This window comes from Canis lupus, chromosome 8 (assembly GCF_003254725.2).
Source record: "Canis lupus dingo isolate Sandy chromosome 8, ASM325472v2, whole genome shotgun sequence".
Lineage (NCBI taxonomy): Eukaryota > Metazoa > Chordata > Mammalia > Carnivora > Canidae > Canis > Canis lupus.
This window is the reverse complement of record NC_064250.1, coordinates 30,972,149-30,998,116: the sequence shown is the minus strand read 5'-3', so window position 1 is coordinate 30,998,116 and position 25,968 is coordinate 30,972,149. Positions and strand designations below refer to the sequence as shown.

General features: G+C 38.2%; 2 protein-coding genes and 1 long non-coding RNA gene across 4 annotated transcripts in view; 2 read left to right on the top strand and 1 right to left on the bottom strand.

Annotated features, from left to right (window-relative positions):
• The first annotated feature begins 1 nt into the window (after position 1).
• LOC125755569 (uncharacterized) lies at positions 2 to 4,273 on the top strand. The gene is made up of 2 exons (XR_007412353.1): positions 2 to 492; positions 2,183 to 4,273. It is a non-coding gene; the product is annotated as an uncharacterized LOC125755569 (long non-coding RNA).
• On the bottom strand, positions 3,225 to 22,343 carry SOCS4 (suppressor of cytokine signaling 4). The gene is made up of 2 exons (XM_025442358.3): positions 22,007 to 22,343; positions 3,225 to 9,453 (listed from the first exon to the last, which is right to left on the bottom strand). The coding sequence occupies exon 2, from the start codon at positions 9,359 to 9,361 to the stop codon at positions 8,039 to 8,041; it is 1,323 nt and encodes a 440-aa protein (XP_025298143.1). The 5' UTR covers positions 9,362 to 9,453; positions 22,007 to 22,343; the 3' UTR covers positions 3,225 to 8,038.
• WDHD1 (WD repeat and HMG-box DNA binding protein 1) overlaps positions 22,334 to 25,968 on the top strand; it is a 62,168-nt gene continuing 58,533 nt past the window's right edge. Inside the window, exons 1-2 of one of the 2 annotated variants that reach the window (XM_025442356.3) lie at positions 22,334 to 22,462; positions 22,666 to 22,767. In XM_025442356.3, coding sequence (XP_025298141.3) covers positions 22,691 to 22,767 — 77 coding nt within the window. In that variant the 5' untranslated portion in view covers positions 22,334 to 22,462; positions 22,666 to 22,690. Of the gene's footprint in view, positions 22,583 to 22,665; positions 22,768 to 25,968 lie in introns of both variants that reach the window. The other variant, XM_025442355.3, reaches the window with a different exon arrangement.

Below are 25,968 nucleotides of genomic sequence, written 5' to 3'. Positions count from 1 at the left end.
CCGAGCGCGCCGCCCCCGCGCGCTCTCCCCCCTCCTCCCCGGGCCGGGTGCGGCCGCGGGCGCCCCCCGCAGGCTTCGCGCTGCACTGCGGCCTGCCCGGCGGGGCGGGGCGGGGCGGGGCGGGGCGGGGCGGGGCCGGGCGGCTGCTCCTCCGGCTCGCCCCGGGGCGGCTGTTTTCCTCCCGCGGGAGGGAGGACCGCTCCCCGGTTTTCCGGAATTCTGAGCACTCGGAGGAAATGCCTGTAGCCAGTGACGTTCTGGGCACCTCGGCGGAAACTGCTAGCTTGTTTCCTGGACTGGTTTGAGGACTGCTTCTGGATTTCCTACGCTTAGAGATTTTTACAGCCGGGCTTGGATGCCGGCTGGCTGTGAATGCGGCCAACCAGTGAATCCCGGCCCTCGGGCCGAAATTGGGGAGCGCTACAGGAGCCATACGGGGAAGGGGGCCCCACATGTTCATCTTTGAAAGAACCTTTACCTACTTTGGGTCAGGTCTGTAGGATGATTGACACATTCCCCCGGCTGTCAAGGAATCTGCCGTAATTATATAGTGTGCAAAATGTATATACATACAGTATGTACATAGATTTTTATATGTAAAACTACACTAGAAATATGCGGTATCAGTACATTTTGCTTCTTTGGGTAACCCCTTAGTGGGTCACTGGGCAGGGGCATTTTATTAGAAACGTCTTAAAGGAAGACTTATTCCTGGGTATGCTCCACCAGAACCCACACTTCTCCTACTGGAAAAGAGGCAATAGAGAAACTGCAAATACCCAAGCCTGGGGAAGACCTATTTTTGGACAGGGAAAATGGTCTATGGAAAATGACATTAGTGTGAACAACTTACCCTGCCGTCAGGAGGCAGTGAATCTGTAATGCCTTATGGAGCTATAAGGAATCCTGAGTCAGCAGACGTCAGTAAAACTATATTTAAAATCTTGACCTGGGACGCCTGGGTGGCTCAGCAGTTGAGCGTCTGCCTTCGGCCTGAGCGGTGATCCTGGAATTCCGGGATCGAGTCCCCCATCGGGTTCCTGTATGGAGCCTGCTGCTTCTCCTTCTGCCTATATCTCTGCCTCTTTCTGTGTCTCTCATGAATAAAATCCTAAAAAATAAAATCTTGACCTTTTTTCATTAGGTTGTTGTTTTAATTCTGATTTTTTTAAAATTTATTCATGAGACACAGGCAGAGAAAAAGGCAGAGGGAGAAGCAGGCTCCCCGCTGAGCTGGGATTCCCAATGTAGAACTTGATCCCAGGACTCCAGACCCCAGGATGACGATGCTCAACCTGGGCAGATGCTCAACCACTGAGTTGCTGGTGCCCCTGATTTTATTTTTTAAGATTTTATTTGAAAGAGAGCGGCAAAGAAAGGGGATCATGACCTGAGCCCTTGGGCGGAAGCCCTAAGGATCATGCTTAACTGACTGAGCCACCCTCGGTCCCCTTCTGATTTTAAAATTAATTTTTAAAAAATATTTATTTATTTATTTATTTATTTAATTTTTTTTTAATTTTTTAATTTATATATGATAGTCACACAGAGAGAGAGAGAGAGGCAGAGACATAGGCAGAGGGAGAAGCAGGCTCCATGCACTGGGAGCCTGACGTGGGATTCGATCCTGGGTCTCCAGGATCACGCCCTGGGCCAAAGGCAGGCGCCAAACCGCTGCGCCACCCAGGGATCCCCTAATTTTTATTTATTTATGTTAGTCACACACAGAGAGAGAGAGAGAGAGAGAGAGAGAGAGAGGCAGAGACACAGGCAGAGGGACAAGCAGGCTCCATGCACCGGGAGCCCGACGTGGGATTCGATCCCGGGTCTCCAGGATCGGGGCCCTGGGCCAAAGGCAGGTGCCAAACCGCTGCGCCACCCAGGGATCCCCAAATTAATTGTTATATTGCTTTTCATTGCTGAGGTTTTGGGTAAAAAATATTTTGCGCTCAAATTGTCTCATTCACTTCACCTAGTCCAGGTCAGACATATCAGGGTGACTGCCTCGTTTTCCCATATTTTTAGCCAGTAGTAGCATGCTGAGTTCTAGAGCTAGGCCATTCCTGTCCCATGTGGACTGCCCTTGTCAACCTTTGCTTGGTAACTAAATCCCCACCTAGCTTTCAATAACTGCACTGCAGTCTGAAGCCCACCCTACCTAATCTTTGCATTTTTCATGTAGGTCAGACTTGCAAAGTGACAGGAAGACTTCCACATCTTCTTCCTTCAGTCTCTTGCACATTTAATCACATCTTGGCATCTGCTTCTGGAAGACCTAAACTGACACACTAAACAGACAAAAAAATGTATTATAAATTAGAAAACGTGTAATTTGGATTTTTAAAAATTTTCAGTTTAAAAAAAATTTTCAGTTTTTTTTTTTTTTTTTTAAAGATTTGAAAGTGTGAAAATGAAGGGGTGGGGGAAAGGAAGGGCAGAGGGAGAGGGAAAGAAACCCAAGTAGAGTCTGTTTGGTGGGGCTTTTAGGACCCTGAGATCATGACCTGAGCTGAAACCAAGTCCGATGCTTAACTCATGTCCCCACCTTTTTTAGATTCTAAGTTGAATGTGCGAAGTCTGGATATAGTGTTTTTTGTTTCTAGAGAGAGAGCAAGCATGCAGAGAGGATGAGATAGAATCTTCAGCAGGCTCCACCCCAAGTGCAGAACCAGAGGCAGAGCTTGATCCCATAACCCAGAGATCATGACCTGAGCAGAATTCATTCAGATGCTTAACTGACTGAGCCACCCAGCAGCCCTAGGGCACACAATGTTTTATCTTTTTGTTTTTGTTTTTGTTTTTTTTATTTTTTTAATTTTTTTTTTAAATTTTTTTTTTTAATTTTTATTTATTTTATGATAGTCACAGAGAGAGAGAGAGAGAGGCAGAGACACAGGCAGAGGGAGAAGCAGGCTCCATGCACCGGGAGCCTGACGTGGGACTCGATCCCGGGTCTCCAGGATCGCGCCCTGGGCCAAAGGCAGGCGCTAAACCACTGCGCCACCCAGGGATCCCTGTTTTTGTTTTTTTTAATATTTTATTTATTTATTCTTGAGAGAGAGAGTCAGAGACACAGGCAGAGGGAGAAGCAGGCTCCATGCGGGGAGCCCAACGTGGGACTCAATCCTCGGACTCCAGGATCAGGCCCTGGGCTGAAGGCGGCACTAAACCGCTGAGCCACCCGGGATGCCCATGTTTTAAAAACAATATACAAAGCCTTTGGATTTTATGTATGAAGTTTTAATTAAGAATTGAAAATTTATTCAGATCAATTTATTTGAACTCACATCCAAGAAGAAACATTCAACTTCAGGATTAGAAATAAAAATGCAAACAGTCTACTTCTTTTTGGGTAAGAGGAGGATTCATACAAGCCCAACTGACAAGAGTACTAACAGCTTTGTGAAATTACTACTTAAACTGTATATTCAAGTATATATCAAGTTCATACTTGGCTTACATAGAATTGAGTCACTCACTCCTAGCAAAGTCAGCATAATTTAAGTAAACCCCCGTGAGTTTTATTTTAAGTCTGAAAGCTTAGATTTGATTATAACCACAGCAAAAGTGATTATCTTTACTTCCTGCAAATGTAATCAACTTTAAAATAACAGGCAAACATCAATTTTACTAAACCTTATTAAGGGTAGGAGGAAACTACAATTGTTCATCCAATTCCAGAGTCTAAACTATAAATCCAAATTGTACTGTTATCTCTATCGTCAAATCAAGCCAAGAAAGCCTATTACAGACTATCAGAAGTGAATGTGAATTTGCAGGGTCTACTAAGGGGATACTTTGAAAATCTATCATCACATTATTTTTAAGAAATTACAGAAATTACTTTAAAAGTATGCTCTAATAGTCACCTCTTAAGTGGAGAATTAGCCTTCAGGAAATCAAGTCACAAGTATTATTTATCTACATTTTATATGCTAGGAGATGAAGATCAAGATTTAGGATTATCTATTCAAAATTAAACAAAAATAGATTGCTTATATTTGAAATAGGATTCATGTGCCCCAAATCCCTTTCCATTGGGCTTTATTCATTAGTCTACATTTCTACATAGAAGCCAATCCATTAAAAAGTTACCTCCATTGTGCCCAATATCTTAATATATTAGAATGGTATAGGCAGACTTTTGTAGCATTGCTTACCTCTAGCAGGTCATTAAAAAAAAGAACTTTGTGCTTTCTGTTCATTCTTTAGAAATAAAATTTGAAACTGATTATGGTTAAAGCAAATTGTAAAGATCTTTTTTTTTTTTTTTCCAAAATAGAAACAATAGTCTGCTTGACTTAAAATCTTTTATTCATTTAGGTATTACTTAACACACAGGTTTTTGTAGATTTAAACATTGTTCTCCCTGTGCTGTCTCCAGAAATAATTGTCTACTTTCCTGTGAAATTTACTAAAATTAATATATAATCTGACTCGTTATAGCTAAAAGTGACAAAAGTTTTTAAATGAAAACTTAGAGTATATTTATGAATTAGGTTTCAAGGTTTTTGTTTCATAGGAAGAAACCTATTACATAGGCCTATAAAATGATCCAAACTTCAAAGAGACAGGAAGCTGGTAACTTGATTTGTCTTCTTAATGGCTTTGGCTCATGAATAAATGATAATGGTTTGTGTTTTTCTTATAAAAAGAAATGGAATTTGTATGAGTTCTATTGGCCACATTTACTCTACTTTTTAAAGGATTTCTAATTACTAAGACATTCTTTGTATTATTTATAATAAGTCACAACTTTAAGTGAAAGCCATTCTTTGACCATTAGCTGAAATTCAGGAAAGAACACAGTTCTGTTCACCAAATCAATAAATCTAACCACAGGCTGACTAAAAGCTTCCTTTAATCTTCTTCCTATTAGGTCTTCCTTTAAATTAAACCATTCTCTCTATGAATTATTTAAGTGAATGGCATGGCTATAGAAAGATCACATAGGATTCTTCAATACAAAAATGCTCAAGGAATCTAAAAAAAGAAACCTATTCAGCATATTTCAAGAATTGGAGTATGAATCAAGATGCTATAGCTAAAAAAAAAAAAAAAAAAAAAAAAAAAAAAAAAAAAAAAAAAAAAAGCATAGTAGTGGTGGTGGGGTTGTTCCAAAAAGCTTAAGAAAAATAAAAGTCAAGTTTATTTCCTGATTAGTGCAGGATGATTCCCAAAGCACAGTTAAGTGTCTGGTCCAGACCAGCTATTAGCAATTAAGTAGTTCCCTTTCACTGTCAAGGCTCTTCCCTGAGGTGATGCCTAAATTCTTAATTTTAATATTTTATCTTGTTTCTTTTAGCTTCATCCTCTCTCACCAATAAGCTCTACACATTTCCACCATGCTGATGCTTTCCCAACTCTGGAATTTATACTTTTCAAATGCCCACAAACATTAAGTTACAAAATTTATAGATATATTTGAATCTTTCCTCATGTTCCTCTCAAAACTTAGTCACTTTAGTTATATATTCCAATGATTACATATTTTACATTTTTAAAATTAGTTTGTGAATACTGGAGGCTCTTCCAAATGTGTCCTCACAAAGTCAGAGAAAGGGATTAACCTTTCTAAATTCCAATCTTTTAATGCCTTAAAAATTAATTTATTATTACTCTTTTCTTTTTCCTTCATGGTAAACAATTCCATTCTCAAGTCTTTATGCTTCTACTTTCAGATTTCTTTTCACTGTAGCAAATATGAAAGGAAAAATACAAACCATTTCAGAATAAATGAGTCTCTTCCCTGCTCTCATTTATTAGATCATCTACTTCAAGGATATATATGGCAGTATTTTGAAAATGTTAACAGCTATTAATACCTTGAAGTTGAAAAAATAAGAAAGCCAGAGAAAATATACCACAAGCAACCAGTTTGAATATATGAAAAGCTACTTATATCTTGATTTTCATATAAACATTTTTACCATTATAAAAGACAACATAATTATATTTCATTTTTCTTTATAAAATTACTCTTTAACAGAATATTTGTTAGCTAGTCATCCCTTAGGTTTTTCTGTACTGATAAAAAGTTATTTTTAAAAGAAAAATATTTAAAACAATAATTGTTTCACAGAAACAGAAAGTCTCATTATCAAATTCTGATAAAAAACTATAATCATGGGTAGAGTCTTACTATACTATTAATGTTCTTTCACCAAAAAATGCATATTTAGGAAGTGTTTTATTGGTAAATAAGACAAGCTTCTCAGTGATCTACAAAAGTGTCACAATAAAGATGAGGTAGTATGAGACTTTTCCACTTTTGTAAAAGGGAAATATCATCTTTAGAAGAGATATTTATCCTGATATCGGTGTTAGTGATATCCTGAGCCTCATTACTCCACAGATAGGTGCCATAATTAAGTTACCCTTCACTGGAACCAAGACAATCTTGAGATCACTGAGAAAAAAAATCCTAGAAAATGGTTAACAGATTTTCTTGGTTTAATTTTGTTGTAATTGCTAAAAATTTATTTTAAAGCTATTACTGAAAAATTCCATCTTTATGCTACCAACAGAACTGCAGGAAAGGGAAATGCTACTTCAACATAAAAGCAATGATACTTAAGAAACATCTATTCTAACTTGGAAAGTTGAGTCAAATTTCTTTCAATCCAGGCAGAAGCAGCTTCCTACTGGACCTAAATTAGCAGCAAGAAATCAACTACTATGATATTAAAAATGCCAATTTGTACAAAGGGTTAGATAGCTCACCAGAAGAAACTGTCTAGGAAATTTATTATGCACGGACCCTTTAAAAAAGCAGAGTTTGACAGGATACCACTCCATTTACCCTTATTTTACAGGGATAATGACGTTTCTAAAAATGCTTCTGTGTTGGGATCGTAAATTTAAAATATTACTCCTAGTGCCCAGTATTGTTCGGTATGGCATTAAAGCATGTAGCTCTCAAAATGTTTTCCTTTTTTAGAAGCTACAGTAAAGACATGGAATTCTGAAGATAGGAGTAATTATTTGAAACCTGAAAATCAAAACCAACATTAAGTTTTTCAGAAAACAGCTCCATGTTTACTTCTTGAATCTTTAGTGAAGCTCACTTTAAAATAATGAAGACTACTTAGGTCCTCTTTGGTTACCAATAGAAATTTGTGGCTGATTATAAAACTGTGGCATCTCCCCAAGATAACAGGCTCAGAGTGTCTATAAAAAGGCTAATTAGAAGCAACAGTTCATAAGTAAATACAGAAAAACACCATAGTTGCTTTAATACGTTAGTAACTACTAGTTACTAATAGTGTTATATTTTTAAAGCTTCCAGTGAGAAAGAACAATATTTGTTCTGAAGATAGCAACTCATCTAGGTTGAGTAAAAGACTTACTCAAAAAGAACAAGTGGCCATGCTACAGTGTAGAAAATAAATTCACCTCCAAAAAGTCATGTTCTCATTTGATTCTTCCTCATCAGATTAATCAAACTGAGTAATACTGCTTTATAGTTAGTATTTAAAATGAAAACACTTCAAGTTTAGTTTCAAACCACCCTGTTACCTTTAGCATCCCTATTTGTTACAAAACTCTACTACACTGGCATGGATTGTGAATTACAACACACTCCACTTTACTGATCAGCGTCTGAAAAGCGGGATGGGGAAACTGTATTTTACGTACAGGAATGCCAATGGCAATGAGGATTGTACATGTAGGAAAGGACAGATTATTTTTAAAGAAAAGTATAAAATATGGATTTAACTGTGTTGGTAATGCCTACCAAATTTCAAATATCCCTGGATTTTAAGCAAATTACAGTTAAGAAAAAAAAGTAAGTATATGATCTATTTGGTAAAAACAAAAAAAAAACACCTGGTCAAAAATATTCATTAACCCCTAGTATATAACTCTAAACAACTGACGTATCATAAGAAAAATAAACTGATCTAGACGTAAACTTTAGGGCAGAGATTTATTTTGGATTTCAACTGTCCTTGTAGAAAAATTCAAAGTGACATAAGAAAAATAAAATATTAAATGAAAATATGTATATAATCATTCCCATATTCCTACACTTTTCCTAGCATTGTTGTTCTGGTGCATCAATCCTGAGTACTCTAACTTTTGATTTATAGTGATATTCCTTCAGATATAATTTCATAGAAGGAGGAATTGGAAGGGCATCAATGCCATCATAAGTTGTACAGTTACAAATAACTGTTCTGCATATATGCTGCAGGGTAAAGGGGAAAGTCCGAATTAAAGGAGTGGATAAAAGGGGTTCGAAAAACATACAGGCACTCGGGTCCTTATAATGTTCTAGGAGCCCTGTAATGTCAGGAGAATGGAAGACACAAGGATCATGTGCATCAAAGCTAAAGTTGTGATTCCACTGTTCAATTCTAGCATGAAGAGAACGACTATAGCGTCTAAAACTAACTGAGAATAAATAGTCTTCCTGTGCTGAGTCTCGAAGTAAAAAGGTACCCTCTGGTTTTCCCTCTAGTAGAGCTTCAGCTGCATATTTATCCATAACTCCCCAGTAACATGGATTATTATTGATCTGAAGGAGGTCTGGTACAAGACAGTGGACATAATCAATCTGGGTATGGTACTTAGGAGGTGTTTCCAACTGCAGGATTTCTTCATCCATTTCCCATTTGGGTTTGTTTCTTTTCCTGGAACTTGTGCAAAGTGTTATAATTTCATCATCTGAATCCATATCACTATCTTCTATACTGTTATTTGAAACCAGGTTCATCACAGAGCCAGTCACAGGACCACTTCTACATGAAGCACTGTTGGTGGTTATGACACAGGGCTGAACATTGGTATGTGTGAAGCAGTTTACCTCTTCTTCTGCATTTCTTCGTTTTAGATGACCATCCCTCAATTCATTCTGAGACAAGTCTGTGCTTATCCATTCATTGGATTTGGGATTTATAGGAGCAGTGTGTCGTTTAATAAAATGCCACCTAAAGGCTAAATCTGATCGAGGTGGGAAAGGACACTTATCTAACATGAGTTCACTGATATGAATTTTCCTTTTAGATGGAAGCCCTGAAGAGTGCCGACCACTACAATTCTTTATTGGAAAACACTGCCCCACAGCATCTTGCAGTTTCTGTTTAAGAGATCGGCCTAAAAATCTATGCCCACAGGAATGATCTAAATCCAACTCAATGGATGAACAGCTGTGCTTCCTTTCTTGGCTCCTTAAAGGAATTTCAGTTTTCTCTATAGCATTCACTGTTTCAGCATCTGAACAACTTTCACTCTTTTTTGACCAAGATAATTTCTTTCCACTCCACACATAACCGTCCTTTCTGTCAGCACTTCTACTTCGACTAGTTTTGGGCCTTACATCTACATTTTTGCTATTACTTTCACTATTTTCTGCCATTTTAACAAATTATCCGCAAATTCCAGTGTTATAAATACTGCTTTTTCAGTTTTTCCAGCAGGAAGATTCTTCTGGGCACTCTCTGGATGTATCTAAAAAAACAAACAAAACAAAACACACTAGTCATTTGTCATTCACTTTTTTTTTTTTTAAAGAGAGAAGAGAAAGAGAGTGTGTGAGCAGGGGAAGGGAAGAGGAAGAGAGAAAATCCCAAGCAGACTCCATGCCCAGTGTGGAGTCTGATACAGGGTTTGATCTCATGACCCTGAGACCATGTTCTGAGCCAAAAATCAAGAGTCAGATGCTCGGGATGCCTGGATGGCTCAGCAGTTGAGCATCTGCCTTTGGCTCAGGTCCTTATCCAGGGGTCCAGGATCGAGTCCCACATTGGACTCTTTTCGGGGAGCCTGCTTCTCCCTCTGCCTGTCTCTCTGCCTCTCTCTCTCTCATGAATAAATAAATACAATATTAAAAAAAAAGTCAGATGGTTAACCAAATGAGCCACCCAGGTGTCCAACTGTCATTCATTTTGCACATATAGTTTTACATATTAAGCCCCAATCAGACATAAGATGAAAAAGCATAATTAGCATATGAACAAGATAAGAGTATTGGATATGTTGGAAGGTAGTTCCAAAATATTTTGTTTTCACTTAAATGATCTGCTTTACTACATACTAATAATTTCATAGTACCCGGGAGTCAAGAATCTGAATTCTTTCCCACAGTTAATTTTCAATGTAGATTAGAAAGCAAGGCCTCCTCTCTTAGCCCAACTGTATGCTCAAAATGTAAACAATTTCTAGTCTTGAGGTGTATCTTCTACTAATCTCTCCTTTCTTTATTTTTATTTCACAGCAGACCAGTCAGTGAATTGTTGTAAGAGACAGTGAGAAATATATGACTTGGTGTTTGAGAAATACTACCCTGTAGTGGTTCCTTACTTCCCTCTCCTTGTGTTGTTTTCTATTGATTGAAAATATAAACTTTAAGTTACAAAAGCTGTTAAGAATTTATTAAATAATAAAAAAAGAGTATTCATTAAATAATCACCACTGAACAGCAGGAATGCCATGCAAAAATTCCCAATGCAGTTTTGACAACTCATTTCAGTAATTGGTCAACTTCACTCTCAGTTTATGCAGTTTTTAGAAAACATGGAATCGGATAAAAATTTGTTATTTCACATACACACTCTTGTGTTTTTCTTGGTAATTTTGAGAAACAAGCAAATAAATTTCTATAGGGCAATGACTTTCCTTTGAAGTTGGCTAGATATGCTAGAATTTACAATGTGAAATAGAGTTTTATTAAGACAAATAGTGATGATAGGTTGTAAATGGGATTAACTTAACTATTCTTAGGTGGAGTAAGATTTAAGCCCAGAATTGGGGGTTAGGATTCTATAACCTCAAACATTTTACAAATGAAACTTGAATTTGGAGACTGAGAAAATCAGTCTCACTCAGCATGCTGATTATGATTAAGTTTCTGATTATGTCAGAGGAACATTATAATCCCAAAAGTCAAGTAAATGTTTAGAGCCATCTGAATGCATTTTCAAAGCAAGAGGATTTGAAATAAGCAACTGTAGTAGCAAATGATTGGCAAGTACTTAAAAGTGTGAACTAATTAATTAGACTTGCCAAATAAAATACTCCATTTCTAAAAAAAAAAAAAAAAAAAAAAACTCCATTTCTAAAACTGAATAGCACCTGGCGATTATACAGATTATTTTGATTTAGTGAGCTCACTAGTATATACTCATTTAAAATCCATAGGGAAAAATATTTTTAAATCTAATTTTGGAAGACATATCATTACTTATTATACCAAAATTATATTCAACATTATGCTTTGGCTGTTTGTTGACCAAGTTCTACTGAGCAAAAATAAACAAGAAACAACAAAGTAGGCTGAAGAATACTACACACTTTCTACTTTTTTTATTCAGTTGTGAAAAATATATAAGATTTGAAATGCTGGGATCCCTGGGTGGCGCAGCGGTTTGGCGCCTGCCTTTGGCCCAGGGCGCGATCCTGGAGACCCGGGATCGAATCCCACATCAGGCTCCCGGTGCACGGAGCCTGCTTCTCCCTCTGCCTGTGTCTCTGCCTCTCTCTCTCTCTCTCTGTGTGACTGTCATAAATAAATAAAAAAAATATTAAAAAAAAAAAAAGATTTGAAATGCCTGGTAATTTACTAAAAAAAATAGCAAAATAACAGTTTGTTAAACTCTATGACCAACTTTACTCCACTGGATATGAGCTCCCTCATCTTGCTTATTATCTCTACATTGTATCATTTCTTCCTTCACTTCTATTATCAGAGATAAGCTCGCTCTCTCTGTTCCTGATGACATTCCCACCTTTACCAGGGCCTGCTTCAGTTTTTCTCTTTCAAATTCTCTCTGCCTTCAATAACAAATCTCCTATAAAATCCTTTAGTGCTTCTAATGCTTCCTTTAGGCACTACACCTGCTACTTTCCATTACTAAATTTTTTATTATAACTTCATTTCCCCTTAAAATGAAAATAGCTTTTTTTTTTTGAAAATAGCTTTTTTATTCTGATTATAAAATAAATAATTGACTGGTTTGAAATGGCCAAGTGAAAATCTTTTTGTTCTATCCTCCCAAAAAGTCAACCCAGAACAAGGAAAAATGAGAAATAAAAACACAATCATAACATCCATGAGACTAGGAGGTGTCTATAACCTAAATCACAAAATATGAAAACAGAGTATGAATGGAGGAGCAGTAAATAACTCAGCATCAGAGAGGCGGGTAACACTAGGCACAGAGGTGACATGGATGAGAAGCAAGCCAACAGAGTATGCAAAGTCCAGGACCCAAAGGTACCAGATGATACAGAAAATGTGGGTGGAGAACAGGGTGGAAAATGGAGAAGCAGGCTGAAAATATGCATAAGTACAGCTGGATTTCTCCAGTTCTTATTCCTACACTTAGAGGAGATGGGATATTTATCAGTTGGAGAAACTAAACTGAGAGGCTAGGACTTTGAATACCAGACATAGAGAGAGGGTAGAAGAGAGATTTGGGACTAAAATCGTGTAAGTTCTTACTTCCTTCTCCCAGCCAGCTCCCAGAACTCTGGTAGCCATATTTATAGCTCTTAATAAGGGACTAAAAGATACTTTGCTGAAAAAAATAGAATGGTCAAAAAGAAAAGAACTCTAGATACTGACAGTTGGGACTCCTACAATAGAAAGCTGGGAGGGAGGGCCTGGGTGCCTCAGTTGGTTGAGCGACCCACTCTTTTTTTTTTTTTTTTTTATTTATGATAGTCACACACACAGAGAGAGAGAGGCAGAGACACAGGCAGAGGGAGAAGCAGGCTCCATGCACCGGGAGCCTGACGTGGGATTCGATCCCGGGTCTCCAGGATCGCGCCCTGGGCCAAAGGCAGGCGCCAAACTGCTGCGCCACCCAGGGATCCCAACTCTTGATTGAGCGTCTGACTCTTGATTTTGACTCAGGTCATGATCTCAGAGTTGTGAGATCAAGCCCTTCACCAGGCTCCATGCTCAGTGGGGAGTCTACTTGAGATTCTCTATCTCCCTCTGCCCCTCCCCTGCATGAGCTCTCTCTCTCAAAATAAATGAATGAATAAAAACACCAATAACCCACAAACCTGGAATAATCACCCAAGCATGGAGAAAAGCTTGCCAGCCACAAGCCCCACCTACTCACACACAGCTGTCAGGCAGCATTGTTGTGCTTTATTCACTCCAGAATATGAATGGTCATAGGTCATCAGACTTTTGAGGAAAGTGTCTAATATAAACAACAGCAGAGGCCAAAACATTAAAAAAATACTTAGAGAAAAACAAGAACCACAAAAAGAGCAGAAAATAAACTGATTTCTTCCAAGTTAAGAGAAGATATTACACCTATGAATGAGTAAGAGGAGTTTGGGACAATCAGAGATTAAGAAAATTTTGTAAATTAAAAATACGGGATGCTTGGGTGGTTCAGCGGTTGAGCGTCTGCCTTTGGCTCAGGGTGTGATCCTGGTATCAGGATCAAGTCCCACATCGGGCTCCCTACGGGCAGCCTGCTTCTCCCTCTGCCTATATGTCTCTTCCTCTCTCTTGGTGTGCATCTCATGAATAAATAAAACCTTAAAAAAAATAAAAATATGGTCACAGAAATAAAATAGTCCACAGGAAAGTTGGAGAAGAAATTGAGGAAATAACAGGAAATGGGAAAAAATGGTTAATTAGAAAAGGTAAGAAAACTAGACGATTGATACAGACATTTCATAGAAAATAATAAAATGAAGGGGGGAAATTAAAAAAGAAACTATATTAGAAAATTTCCCAGAACTGAAGGACATGAGCTTCTATACTGAAAGAGTCCACGGAGTACCCAGCACAATTGGGGAAAAATACAGTTACATTGTTCTAAAATTTTAGAACCGTAGAGATAAAGGGGAGATACTTAAGAGAGTAGATGTTGTGCTATCCAAGTCAAAAAATATGTGAAAATTAAAAAAAATCTTCCCGAGGGAATAAAAGTCATAGAGGACTACAAATAAATGGCATCTGGTTTCTCAACAGTAACTATGGAAGCTAGAGGCTAGTTTTGGAAGCTAGAGGCTAGTTCCAACTTTGAAGAAATAATCAGCCAAATTACCATTCAAATATGAAGATAAAGAAATTTTCACACATGCAAAGCATCAACAACTTTACCTCATACTAGAAGATATATAGTCTTCTATTTTTTTTTTAAGATTTTATTTATTTATTCATGAGAGACAGAAAGAGAGAGGCAGAGACACAGGCAGAGGGAGAAGCAAGCTCCATGCAGGGAGCCCAACATGGGACCCGATCCCGGGTCTCCAGGATCACGCCCTGGGCTGAAGGCAGCACCAAACCGCTGAGCTACCCGGGCTGCCCGATATATAGTCTTCTAAAATTAAAGTGTACCCACAGCAAAAGACATAATGCAGAAAATAAGATATTTAACACAAGAGAGAGGAAATGTGAATTCTTAAGATGTCGAAGAAGAAAAGTTTCTAGACAACATGGTATTCAGAGCATATAACCATACAGGGCCATTGGCTCCAAGGTGGAAGGTTTTGAAGAAAAAAAAAAAAGAACTGACTTCTGGAAAATTCAATTGAGAAGAATGAGAAAAGAGAATCAGGTAATTCTTAATTACACAAAAATTCAAGAGTTAGACAAGAAAGAAAATAAAGTTGTAAAATACTTGGCTCAGCAATGAATGACATTTACATATTCACCAAAACTGTGATACAAATGCAATAAGAAAATGGAAAGAAAGGAAGGAGACTAAAAGATAATTTCTCATCTATCATAAAAGGAACTCAAGTGATAATGTCTGGTAATCGACGAATCAAGAAATAATAAGCATATGATTTAGAAATATAAAGGTAAATATTGGAAAAACAGTTAAAAGATTCGACATAGATGCCTTCGGAATTGGTAGGACTGTAGAATTTATCTTCCCTAAGCTTTCAACTTAATTTTTAACTTGGGTGCATATATCATTTTGATGAACATAAACAACAGTAATTCATACTTATCATGATTAATTCAAACTAAGCTTAAGTTATAAAAAAAAAACCCAAATTATGCATAATCCTACCATCCAGCTGTAACCATTTTAACATTTTTAGTATCTCTATGCATGTATATGACAAGGATGCAGTTTCACAGCACAATAATGGCAGCCATTAAGCAGTATAGCGTTGTTTTTTGTTGTTGTTAAGATTTTATTTATTTATTCATGAGAGACAGACACAGAGAGAGAGGCAGAGACACAGGCAGAGGGAGAAGCAGGCTCCCTGTGGAGAGCCTGATGCAGACTTGATCCTGGGACTTCGGGATCATACCCTGAGCTGAAGGCAGATGCTCACCCGCTGAGCCACTCAGGCACCCCTGCAGTACAGTTTGAGTCCAGTTTATCTGATACTCGCCATTTGATGTGAAACCTCAGTTTTTTTTTCATCTGTAAAAACAGAGATATTGATGCTATCTATTTCATTCGGCTGTTGAGGATTAAATGAAATAATGTATGTAAAGTACTCTGTTCAGAGCCTAAATGTATTAAGTAATCAATAAATTAAAAAAAAGAAACATATTAGATATAATTTTATTAAAGGACATAAGACAGTTTATTATTTTTTTTAAAGATTATTTATTTATTCATGAGACACGCAGACTGAGAGAGAAAGGCAGAGACATAGGCAGAGGGAGAAGCAGGCTCCTTCCAGGGAGCCCAATGCCGGACTCAATCCCAGATCTTAGGATCACGACCTGGGCCAAAGGCAGGTGCCCAACCACTGAGCCACCCAGGCGTCCCAAGCCAGTTTACTAGAAATGGTTCATGGGGAGCCTGGGTGGTACAGTAATTTGATCATCCAAATATTTATTATACTACATAAATAATTTATAAGTAAATGATTAATACTTATTATATACAAGTTGGTAAGCCTTGCCAAGTATATCTGTTATGTTTGCATCTAAACTTACGCAAGGGGGATCCCTGGGTGGCTCAGCGGTTTAGCGCCGCCTGCAGCCCAGGGCTTGATCCTGGAGTCCCGGGATGGAGTCCCATATTGGCTCCCTGCAAGGAGCCTGCTTCTCCCTCTGCCTGTGTCTCTGCCTCTCTCTCTCTCTCTCTCTCTGTGTCTCATGAATAAATAAATAAAATCTTAAAAAAAAAAATCTCAATTAAAAAAAAAAAGTGTTGAGTTCTGAATCTGAATGAATCCTTTCAAATAGCCTATCATTAGTTCTTGGAGTTTTACAAACTTTATAAATGAGGAAGAAAAAAATACAAAGTGATAAGAAAGTGGCTTTACTATTATTTTTATGTAGTATAGAAATCTAAGATGATACTTTAAAAGGTGCTGACAAATCAAAGATCTTTGCCAGTAACTACAAAGCTTTTTATTTTTTTTTTTATTTTTTTTTTTAAAGAGGGGAACACATCACTTGGGAGAAGGTTGCTTTGGCTCTTGATTCAATAATTAATTTTTTATGAAGGCAGCTAAATTACATTGCTCTGGGGAGTAAACAGTGACATCTTTTAAAAAAATTATTATTTCTTACTGAGCAAGAGGCAAATATCTCAAAAGCAAATTTATATAAAAGCTATTTTCAAGAAAGAAAGTTCCCAGATTCCCAGTAGCTATCTCTTCCCAGATTCTACCACCAATTGCCAAGGACAGTGAACCGAGAATGAATATCCAACATATCCAACATGGCCATTCTACTAACACAAGATTTAAATAACATTTAAGTAGTTCTACTGTTTTTTGTTTTTTTTTTTTTAAAGATTTTACTTATTTATTCATGAGAGACACAGAGAGAGGCAGAGACATAGGCAGAGGAAGAAGCAGGCCCCATGCAGGGAGCCCAATGTGGGACTGGTTCCCAGACTCCAGGATCACTCCAGGCCAAAGGCAGGCGCTAAACCGTTGAACCACCCCGGAGTCCCTAATTAGTTCTATTGCATAAAGCCAGATAGGTGATGTTAATTCAAGATTCCTAGAGAAAACTATTAAAAAGCCAATAATGAGGGACGCCCAGCTGGCTCAGTAGGTAAACATGGAACTCTCAATCTCAGAGTCATGAGTTTAAGGCCCATGTTGGGCATGGAGCCTAGAAAAAAAAAAAAAAAAGGCCAAAAATTAAACTTCATCTATCTGGAAATGTCACTGTATTCTCTATGAGGTTGGGTAATTCTTTAGTAATTCTCTACCAGAGCATTACCGTATATATTAATTATTCATTGGATGACTACTTTATCTAAAATGCTGATGCATATCTAAGACCAGAATTCATGTAAATACCAAATTAAAATACATTTGATACTAAAATAATTATTTATTACACTACATAAATAATTTATAACTAAATTATTACTCCTAGGAATTTCCTGACCAAATCCACAATTCCAAAGTTTACCTGCTATTATGTGTCCCAAAACTCCCTGAAAGCACTCTGATCATAGTTTGTGATATTTGAATTGGATTCTATGGGTCATAGTCCTTACTTAACATTTGATCATAGTCTGATACTTGAGAATTCTGTGGAGACATTTAGAGCCCACGAATGGAATATACTGGATATTGGCAGATGAATTCCTTGAAATGTTAAGGAAAAATATAAAACCGGGTTTGATCATATGAAAAGAATCTCTGAACTAAAAACATGTTGTTTTTTCCCCCTCATAACAAGAGCAATACAGTTTCATTTTCCAGTAAATATGTTAGTATCTCCTATTTTCACGCTACCACGTCAGGGCTCGTGGGACTTAACTGGATTAAAAAACAAACATAAAAAGGAATTACTGATTAGTACCACTACATCCTCCTTCTCCCCACACTCTCCACTTACTTTTCCAATTATAGTTTGCTTATGCCAGTGGGCACTAGTTCTAAAAGGTGTTAATACATATTCTAGAGAGATAGGGGTTTCCTTATTAAACAAATATAGGAATGGTTTCCCTCTGAAATATTACAATGCATATTTTGCAAAAGGTTCTGAGAGGTTCTTCAGTTAAGAAGCCTGCTTAAGCCATAATTTCCTGTATTTAGCTCATAGAAATCCTTTTGGAGCAAACTTTAGGGGGAGTATTAACTTGGGCTAATATTTAGATGATTGTCCATTCCGTGACCATGCCAAAGAGAAATGTTCAGGAACCTATCACCAAAGAAGGTTAATCTCGAGTGAAGAGAGAACAGAAAATAGCTGGCTTTTTAAAAATGGAAGGACCTTAAAAGAATCTTAGAAACCAGAATATTTAAGATATATGATTTTAACTTTTAGGGAATAAACTAGATTAAGGAGATTCATTTTCTTTCCAGTTTGTAATTTTTTAATTATAAAAAACAATATATGCTCAGTAAAAAATATACAGAACATTTAGATAAGTTTAAAAGGGAGGAGGGGAAAAACTGTAGTTCAATTACCTAAAGGCAATCAATTTAGACATTTTGGTCTACTTCCTTGTAAGAGTAATTTAGTCTAAAGAGAAAATTTTAATGTTTTAAACAACTATAAAAATTAACAATCTAGTTTTTTACTACACTATATTTAAAAATGAAGCATGGTGCAGATGAAATAGCATGAAAGGTTAAATCATCAAACATGGGCTAAAATTCAGACTTTGTCACGTACTAATCATATTACCTGATTTTAAAATCTCATTTAACTTCAGTTTTCACATTGTAAAATCTGGATAATGCCAGCTGCCTTATGTTTTAGTTCCAGGAATAAGATGTATGAAAATAGCATATATTAATGAAAATGCGTATTAGCTACTTTCTAGTAGTACTCAGAACTTTTCATGTAGAAATTTCTAAAAATGAGAGGTGGGAAAGTAGCAAAAATTTTTAAAAAAGGAACAAGAGGAAACAAAGGCCACATATAAGGCTTGAAAATCTGAGGCTGAGGAGGCTTCATATCATAAAGCACTTTGTATTACTCCTGATATTAAACACTGTCTTTTTAAAAGGTTAAAAAAATTTAAATTCTTTACAAATATTATGGGTGTAAATAACCAAAACCTCTAATTATTAAAATATGTAGTTTCTTGCAAGCTAACTTAGTAAATACAGATTTCAACAGAAAGAGTAGGTAAAGTTTTTTTTAACTGATTATAGATTATTCTTTCTATTGCTTTATAATAATTACACATGCTTATATTTAAGCTTGGGTGACAAGTTTTACCTATTCAAGTTTTAACACACTAGTATAAGGGGATTCTAGACTTAAAAAGCTTTAATGTCCTGATGTGTTTTACTAAATTTCTAGTTTTATGGCAACAGTTATGAAATGGAACAGCAGTATGGTAGACTACCTAGAATCAGATGGTAAAAGACCTGTGCTCTACTTCTCATTTTGACAGTTGGTAGGAGTGTGACTGGACAAACTACAACCTCTTTGAGTCTTGGTTTCTTTATCAATAAAAGAGTGATTATATCTCTCTTGCTGTGTAAGGATCCACTATCTATGTAACAACACAATCAAATACTGTGGCTGTCTTTAGCCACAAGAACTGGATAGCTGGGAATAGAACTTTACCGCCTTTTATACCTTGAGAAGTTTACATATATGCAAGTATTATTTACTCCAAAAATAAACAGTAACTCTCAATACACTTTCAGAGATACACAAATTTTCAGATTTCTAAACTGCCTTCAATATTATTTTCTTCAATACTCTGTTCTCCTCATTTATATTCTATTCTTATTTTTTTAGAGAGAGGGGGAACACACACACGCCTAAGACAGACAAGGGTGGGGAAGGCAGTGGGAGAGAGAGAATCCTTTTCTTTTTTTGAGAGAGAGAATCTTAAGCAGGCTCCATGCCCAGTGAGGAGCTCACCTGGGGCGCAGTCTCATGACTCATGAGATCACAAACAGAGCCGAAATCAGGACACTTAACTGATAAGCCACCCAGGTGTCCCTCTCGGTCATTTTACCTCTCTTCCACCCTTATCTTTCACATAGTTAGTGATTTTTACGTCAAGTACACATTTCATTGAAAAAGTATTTTTTAAACTCCTTCCATAGGCAATACTGAAATGCTTTTTAGATAAACTGAATCTCTAAGAGTATACGATGTAGATAATACTCATCACCAAAATGGTAATCATGTTTTCTCACCCTATTGCCCTTGAGAACAGTATTTGTGAGCGTAAGCGTCCTATAAATGGTTGCAACAGAGCAGAGCTAACTAATCTTCATGGCAATTTAAACTGTGACCTTGCTGTCATTTTCAGTGAGTTCATTCAGCTACCCACTCCTATGAGATACACACTGTTAAAGATAAAGAAATCCATTTGGAAAATTTTGACAGCCAGAACAGTAACAGCTGCAATGGATTTTTTTTTAAGGCTATGCTATTCTAAATAACCATATAATTTTGCTGACATTTAAGTTACATGCATTTCATTACCACACTATCTTGTACATGTTGTTTGAATGTCTGTTTCCATCAAGACCATGAACTCATTGACATTAAAATTTATCGGCATTTGACTGAAAGAGAAATATAATTGTGAAAACATACTAGCAAAAGTAAGAATATATCTTTTAATACTTGAAAACTTTTACAGGATAATGATAAAAAAAAACCCCTCTATTTTAAACAAAAGCACTAAGTATCCACCCAAAGTACCCTGTTAATAACACAGGATATTAGTAACAATCAGTTTTATACATCCATGAATTTCTCCTATATACCATAACTAATAATTGATGGAAGTAGGTATCTCCATTTTAGAGATAAGGAATCTGATATCCAGAAAAAGTAAAGCATAGTCAAGGTCATATAATGAATAACTGTCAGAGCGAAAAATAAAACCTAGGGCTGTTCAACTCTAAGGCCCAAGCTCTTTCCATACATGTTTAATTTGCGAAGGGAATTTTTCTTTAACCTGTGGATCAAACGGCTTGATTGCTAAGGCAGAGTGAAGGGAGAGAAATATAGACACCATTCATAGTTTTAAGTCATATTGTGTTATAGATGTCACAGGGCATTTAATATCCATAACTCTTGTTCCAATTTACAGATCCTTCTTATGCTAAGCTGTGAATAGTACTACCTTGAAATCTCATCAAGATAATAGACAAATGTTATCAGAGTTCATCTTCAATCCCATCGTCTTATCCAGGGATCTTCACTCGGATTAAAAAATTACAAATCAGTCTATCTAAAAATTAATGAATGATCTTCAAATAAAATTAAATCACTCAGAAAGAATCATCTCCGGTATCTTTTGCTGTGTGGGAAATCCACAATAGGTTGGCTATTTTTCCACAAATCCCAAGCTCATTTTCAGCCAATCATTCTTCCTCTTCATTAATGTACCAAATTTAAGTATCTAGGAAGTCTAATTGGAACCCTAGTACTCAAAACAACTTTCACACAATGCCAAGACTGTAAGAACAATAGCACCGTTTGTGTAACTGTGCAACTTTTCACAATGGGAACTAGATTGAAAAACAATGGGGAAATGTTTAGGACAGAAAAACGTCCCACTTATTCATAAACTGGTGTCTGATGCAGACTAGAAGATGGGTACCACACAAATATGTCACCGTGAAGGTATTCATCAGACACCGGTCTGCCAACATGGAAGAACATGGGGACATAAACTTAATGGCCAAGACCTTCGTTGAGATTATAAGGAGCGAACGAAGCATTCAACCATATGCTTTAGTTCTGGCTCTTCTTTTAGATCTAAATACGTACTTCAGTGAATTTTAGGTGGGGTCTGAACGGGGAAATCCAAGTTACTTTCTTCTTAAGGGATATACGTCCACCCCCAACAATCATTAACGTGCAAGCCATACCTCCAGGAACTGAGAACTGAGATTAAAGTCTTCCCTTTTTTTTTTTTTTTTTTTTATCTCTATAGAAACGACAAGGTGAAGGCACGAAGGATGCCAAGATTAAAGGTTTGGGAAGGGTCTCGTTCTCCTCGAGAACAAGATGCTCAAAGACTTCATTCTGTAACAGGGCCCCAAGGAGGAGCTGGACTTGGTCAGGGACTCGGATATGGCTGCGTGTTAGGGAGCCTGGAAGGTGACAGCAGACCCTAATCCGCGAGGCCGGGAAGCAACCACCCTTCCCCCCACTCACCTCTCAGAGCGCAGCTTGACTGGGGCTGTGCGAGGAACTGCCGCCATCACCATCGCCGTCACTCGGGGTGCTCTCTAAGGTGGAGAAGGGAGGCCCAGCCACTCCTGCACCTCAGGTAGGTCCTAAAAGGAGGATGTCTTTCTGCAAGCCCCCACCCCTCGCCTCAGAATTCCCGTCTCATTCGTTGCGGTCACCGCCTCCACCTGCTCCCAAGGCGCTGCCATCACTTCCGTGTTCGACACCCTCCCTTTCTTCCTCACTCCCCCAGCAACCGGCTTTTTCCCTTGCACGCGGCGCGCGGCTGACGCCATCACCCTGCGACTTCGGTCCCGCCCGTCGCTGGGCGTGGGCGAGCGGGCGCAGGCGCAGTGCAGCGAGCACGTCGGAGCGCGGGAAGCGGCCCTGCGCGGGCGCCTGCAGCGCGCCTTTCCTCAGTGGTGGAGCTCGGTGGGCTCGGTGAGTCCCCTTTCCAGGTGCCGGTGTCCGCGCACTGAAGAGAAGCGTGTCCTTTTCCCGGTTTATCGTCTGACAGACCCTCTGCTGTATCTCGTTTGTGCCGCTCGGGTGGGGGAAAAGGTATCGCCGGGAGACTAACTCCCCTTCTTCCCCTTCAGCCGCCGTCTTTCCTTACCTTTAAAATAACGTTAGCTTTTATAAAGCCTTTTTAGGTGGGTAGAAGAAAAGATGCCTGCCACACAGAAGCCGATGAGATTTGGACATACCGAGGGACACACAGATGTCTGCTTTGACGATTTGGGGAGGTAAGGTCCTTTGTGAAACGAAAAGATCGTTTCGGGTGTAAATATTAGAACTTTAGTTGTTATAGGTCAGCTAAGCAGTCAAGCTAATATGACTCACCCAGGTAGAGAGAAATAATAAGGCTGAAATCTAAAATGGCACATATATTTTCCTTAGGTTTGTTGTTCGATTCGGACCGCCATTGTAGTCTTAGTGTATTGAAAAAGTTAACGAGTGTAAGATTTTATTTCCAGAGGGGTTAGAAAGATGTGAGCTTTCTCCTGTATTTTCCTTTTGTTGACTTCCTCTCTGTGTCCCGCAATATTCTTTTGTCAGATCTCTAGCTACCTACTTGTAAAATTCAGTGGCCCCTTCTATTTTTGGTGTAGTATCTTTCCTTGGCTTTTGTGATGCTGTTTCGTTTTATTAATTGTTGTTTTTAGCTTTTTGATGGCTTTTTTTTTTCCAACTTAATTCCTCGCTTGATTGCTAAATTGCGATATTTCCCGGAACCCTTTTATCTTTCTAAATTCCATTCCTCTGCAGTACTATCCAGTTGTGTGGCTTCCGCCCTCACTCCTGTGTTGATTCATTCATTGAAAAAAGATTTGCGTGTCAAGTCTGGTGGAGACTACAGATACAGTAGTACAAAGCACAATCTATTTCTTCATTGACCTTAAAGTCTTTTTAGATTGACAGACCTTGAGCACAAAGTAATGTATGTTTAGAAATAGTAAGTGATAGGTGCAATAATAAAGCATGTATGAAGGAAAGTTGATATGGTTTGAGGAGGCAGTTTCTCTGAGGCATTGTTTCTTGAGATGAGATCTGAAGATTGAGTAGGCATTAGGAAGTATATAGTAAGATGGGGTGGTGGTGGCATTCCAGACAGAGAGAAGACTGCAAAATTCCGTTGGTGGTAGGGACCATGGAATGCTCATAGGACTGAAGGAAAGGTAGGGATGACAAAATGTAGAGTATGGTGCAGAGGTTCATGAGAGATGAATCTGTGAAGGTAGGCAGTGGGCAGCCTACCTAGGACCTTCTGGGCTTTATTAAGGAATCTTGTTTTTATTCTAAAAGTAGTAGGAATTTATTAAAAACTTGAAGTAGAGAGATGTGATCAGACTCTTGTTTTTGAGAAGTTACACAGAGGATGAATTGGAGAAGTAGAAGTGAATGCAGAAAGACAGGAGTTCTCTGTATTAGTCTGTCGTGGAGTGTGATGGAAGCTTAGACTAGAGAAGACCTGTATGGAAGAAAGGGCATACATTCAGGAAATACTTAAAAGGTAGAATCAATAGGATAGGTCAGACGTTAAAGATGAAGGGGAGAGGGAGATGTATGGGATAACATCTATGTTTCTGGGGGATCCACGGGTGGCTCAGTGGTTTAGCGCCTGCCTTCGGCCCAGGGCGTGATCCTGGAGTCCGGGATCAAGTCCCACATCAGGCTTCCTGCATGGAGCCTGCTTCTCCCTCTGCCTGTGTCTCTGCCTCTCTCTGTGTCTCTCACGAATAAATAAATAAAATCTTAAAAAAAAAAAAAAATCTATGTTTCTGGATGTTACATTTGAGGAAATGATGCTTGCGAGGTGCTTATTTCAGAGGTAGAATGTGGGTGGAAATTAGGAGTTTTGGAATATTTCTTTGAGATATTCAACTAGAGATGTAGACAGTTGGATAAATGGGTCTAATGCTAAGAGAAGAAATGTGTTAGAGATAGAAATGTCTATCTTGCTGATACCACCTGGAGTTCAGGATTGAGATCCTGGCTGGATATCTAAATGTGGAAGTTGTCAATCAGATATTCAGTGCTATGAATTTAAATGAAATCACCTGTGGTGGGAGTAAATGTAGTTAGAGGTTTAAGGGCTAAGCCCTGGGACATTGCAAAATATTTAGAGATTGAGTTAGAGAAGGAAGATCCACTAAGGAGACTAAGAAAAGGTGATGACAAAAGGCGAAAACCAAGAGACAAGAATGATGTCTATAAGGATAATGAAGTAAGCATTTTAAGAAGGAAATAATAAACTATGTGAAATGCTGGTGGGTAAAGTTAAGGACTGAGGATTCACCATTAGAGTTAGTGATGTAGAGGCGTTGTGTGATCTTGGGCTTTTTTAATGGAGTGGTAAGAATGAAAGCCTTGTCACAGTGAATTCAAGAGAACAGAAAGGAAGGATAGGAGTTAGGATGACACACAATGAGTAAGGGTAATTGGATAGGAATGTGAGGTCAGGAAAGGTTTTTACGGTGAAAGATACAGTATATATATGAGTGCAGATGATTCAACAGAGAGGGATAAATTAATGTTAGAAGAGAAAGGGAGAATTGCTGGAGTGATGACCTTGAGTAGGTGAGAGGGGCTACAATATAGTGTACAAGGGGGAGAGAGTGGCTAAAGATAGGAGCATGGTCAAATTCACAACTGGAGGAAAGGAGCACCTAGAAGGGATGGGGAGAACATGTGGCCAATTTCTATAGACTGTTTATGTTTTCTGAATAAAATAAGAAGCAAAGTCATTACGTAAGAGTGGGGAGGCATGGGGCCCCTGGGTGGCTCAGTATCTTTGGCTGGGGTCGTGATCCCAGCCCCTGGGTTTGAGCCCTGCATCGGGCACCTTGCTCAACGAGGAGCCTGCTTCTCCCTCTCTGGCTCTCCCTGCTCATTCTCTCTCTCTTGCTCACTCTCTCTCTCTCTCCCAAATAAATAAAATCTTAAAAAAAAAAAAAAAAAGAGGGGAGGCAGTAGAGGTTTGAAGAAAGAGTAGATATGAGATAGGTGATTAGAAGAGTGGGAAAGCTGAATGGCATAGGGAAATGTTAGTTGGAATACTGGGCAGCACTGAAGGCCTTCTTTAAGTTAGTGATCATGAATTTAAAGTGAGACCAGATAACCCGGTTATGTGTTTTTCTCCAGCCATGTTTAGCTCTGCAAGTGCAAACTTAGTAATAGGCAGTAGAGTTGGATTTAACCAGGGTTGGGGTTTTGCCAGGTAAGTATGACAAAGTGAAAGAGGTTTGAGAATGAGGCAAAGGAGTGCATTTAAGGACACGCTGGAACCTAAGCCAGATTAAGAAGGATGTGAGAATTTGAAGGGAGTGAGAGACAGTAAGGAGGTAGTTTCACTAGATTGTAGAAATAAAAAATAGTTGAAGTTAGGATATTAAGTGTATAAGGTGAAAAGTTAAGTGATTAGGTGATTGAAATTATGAATCAGG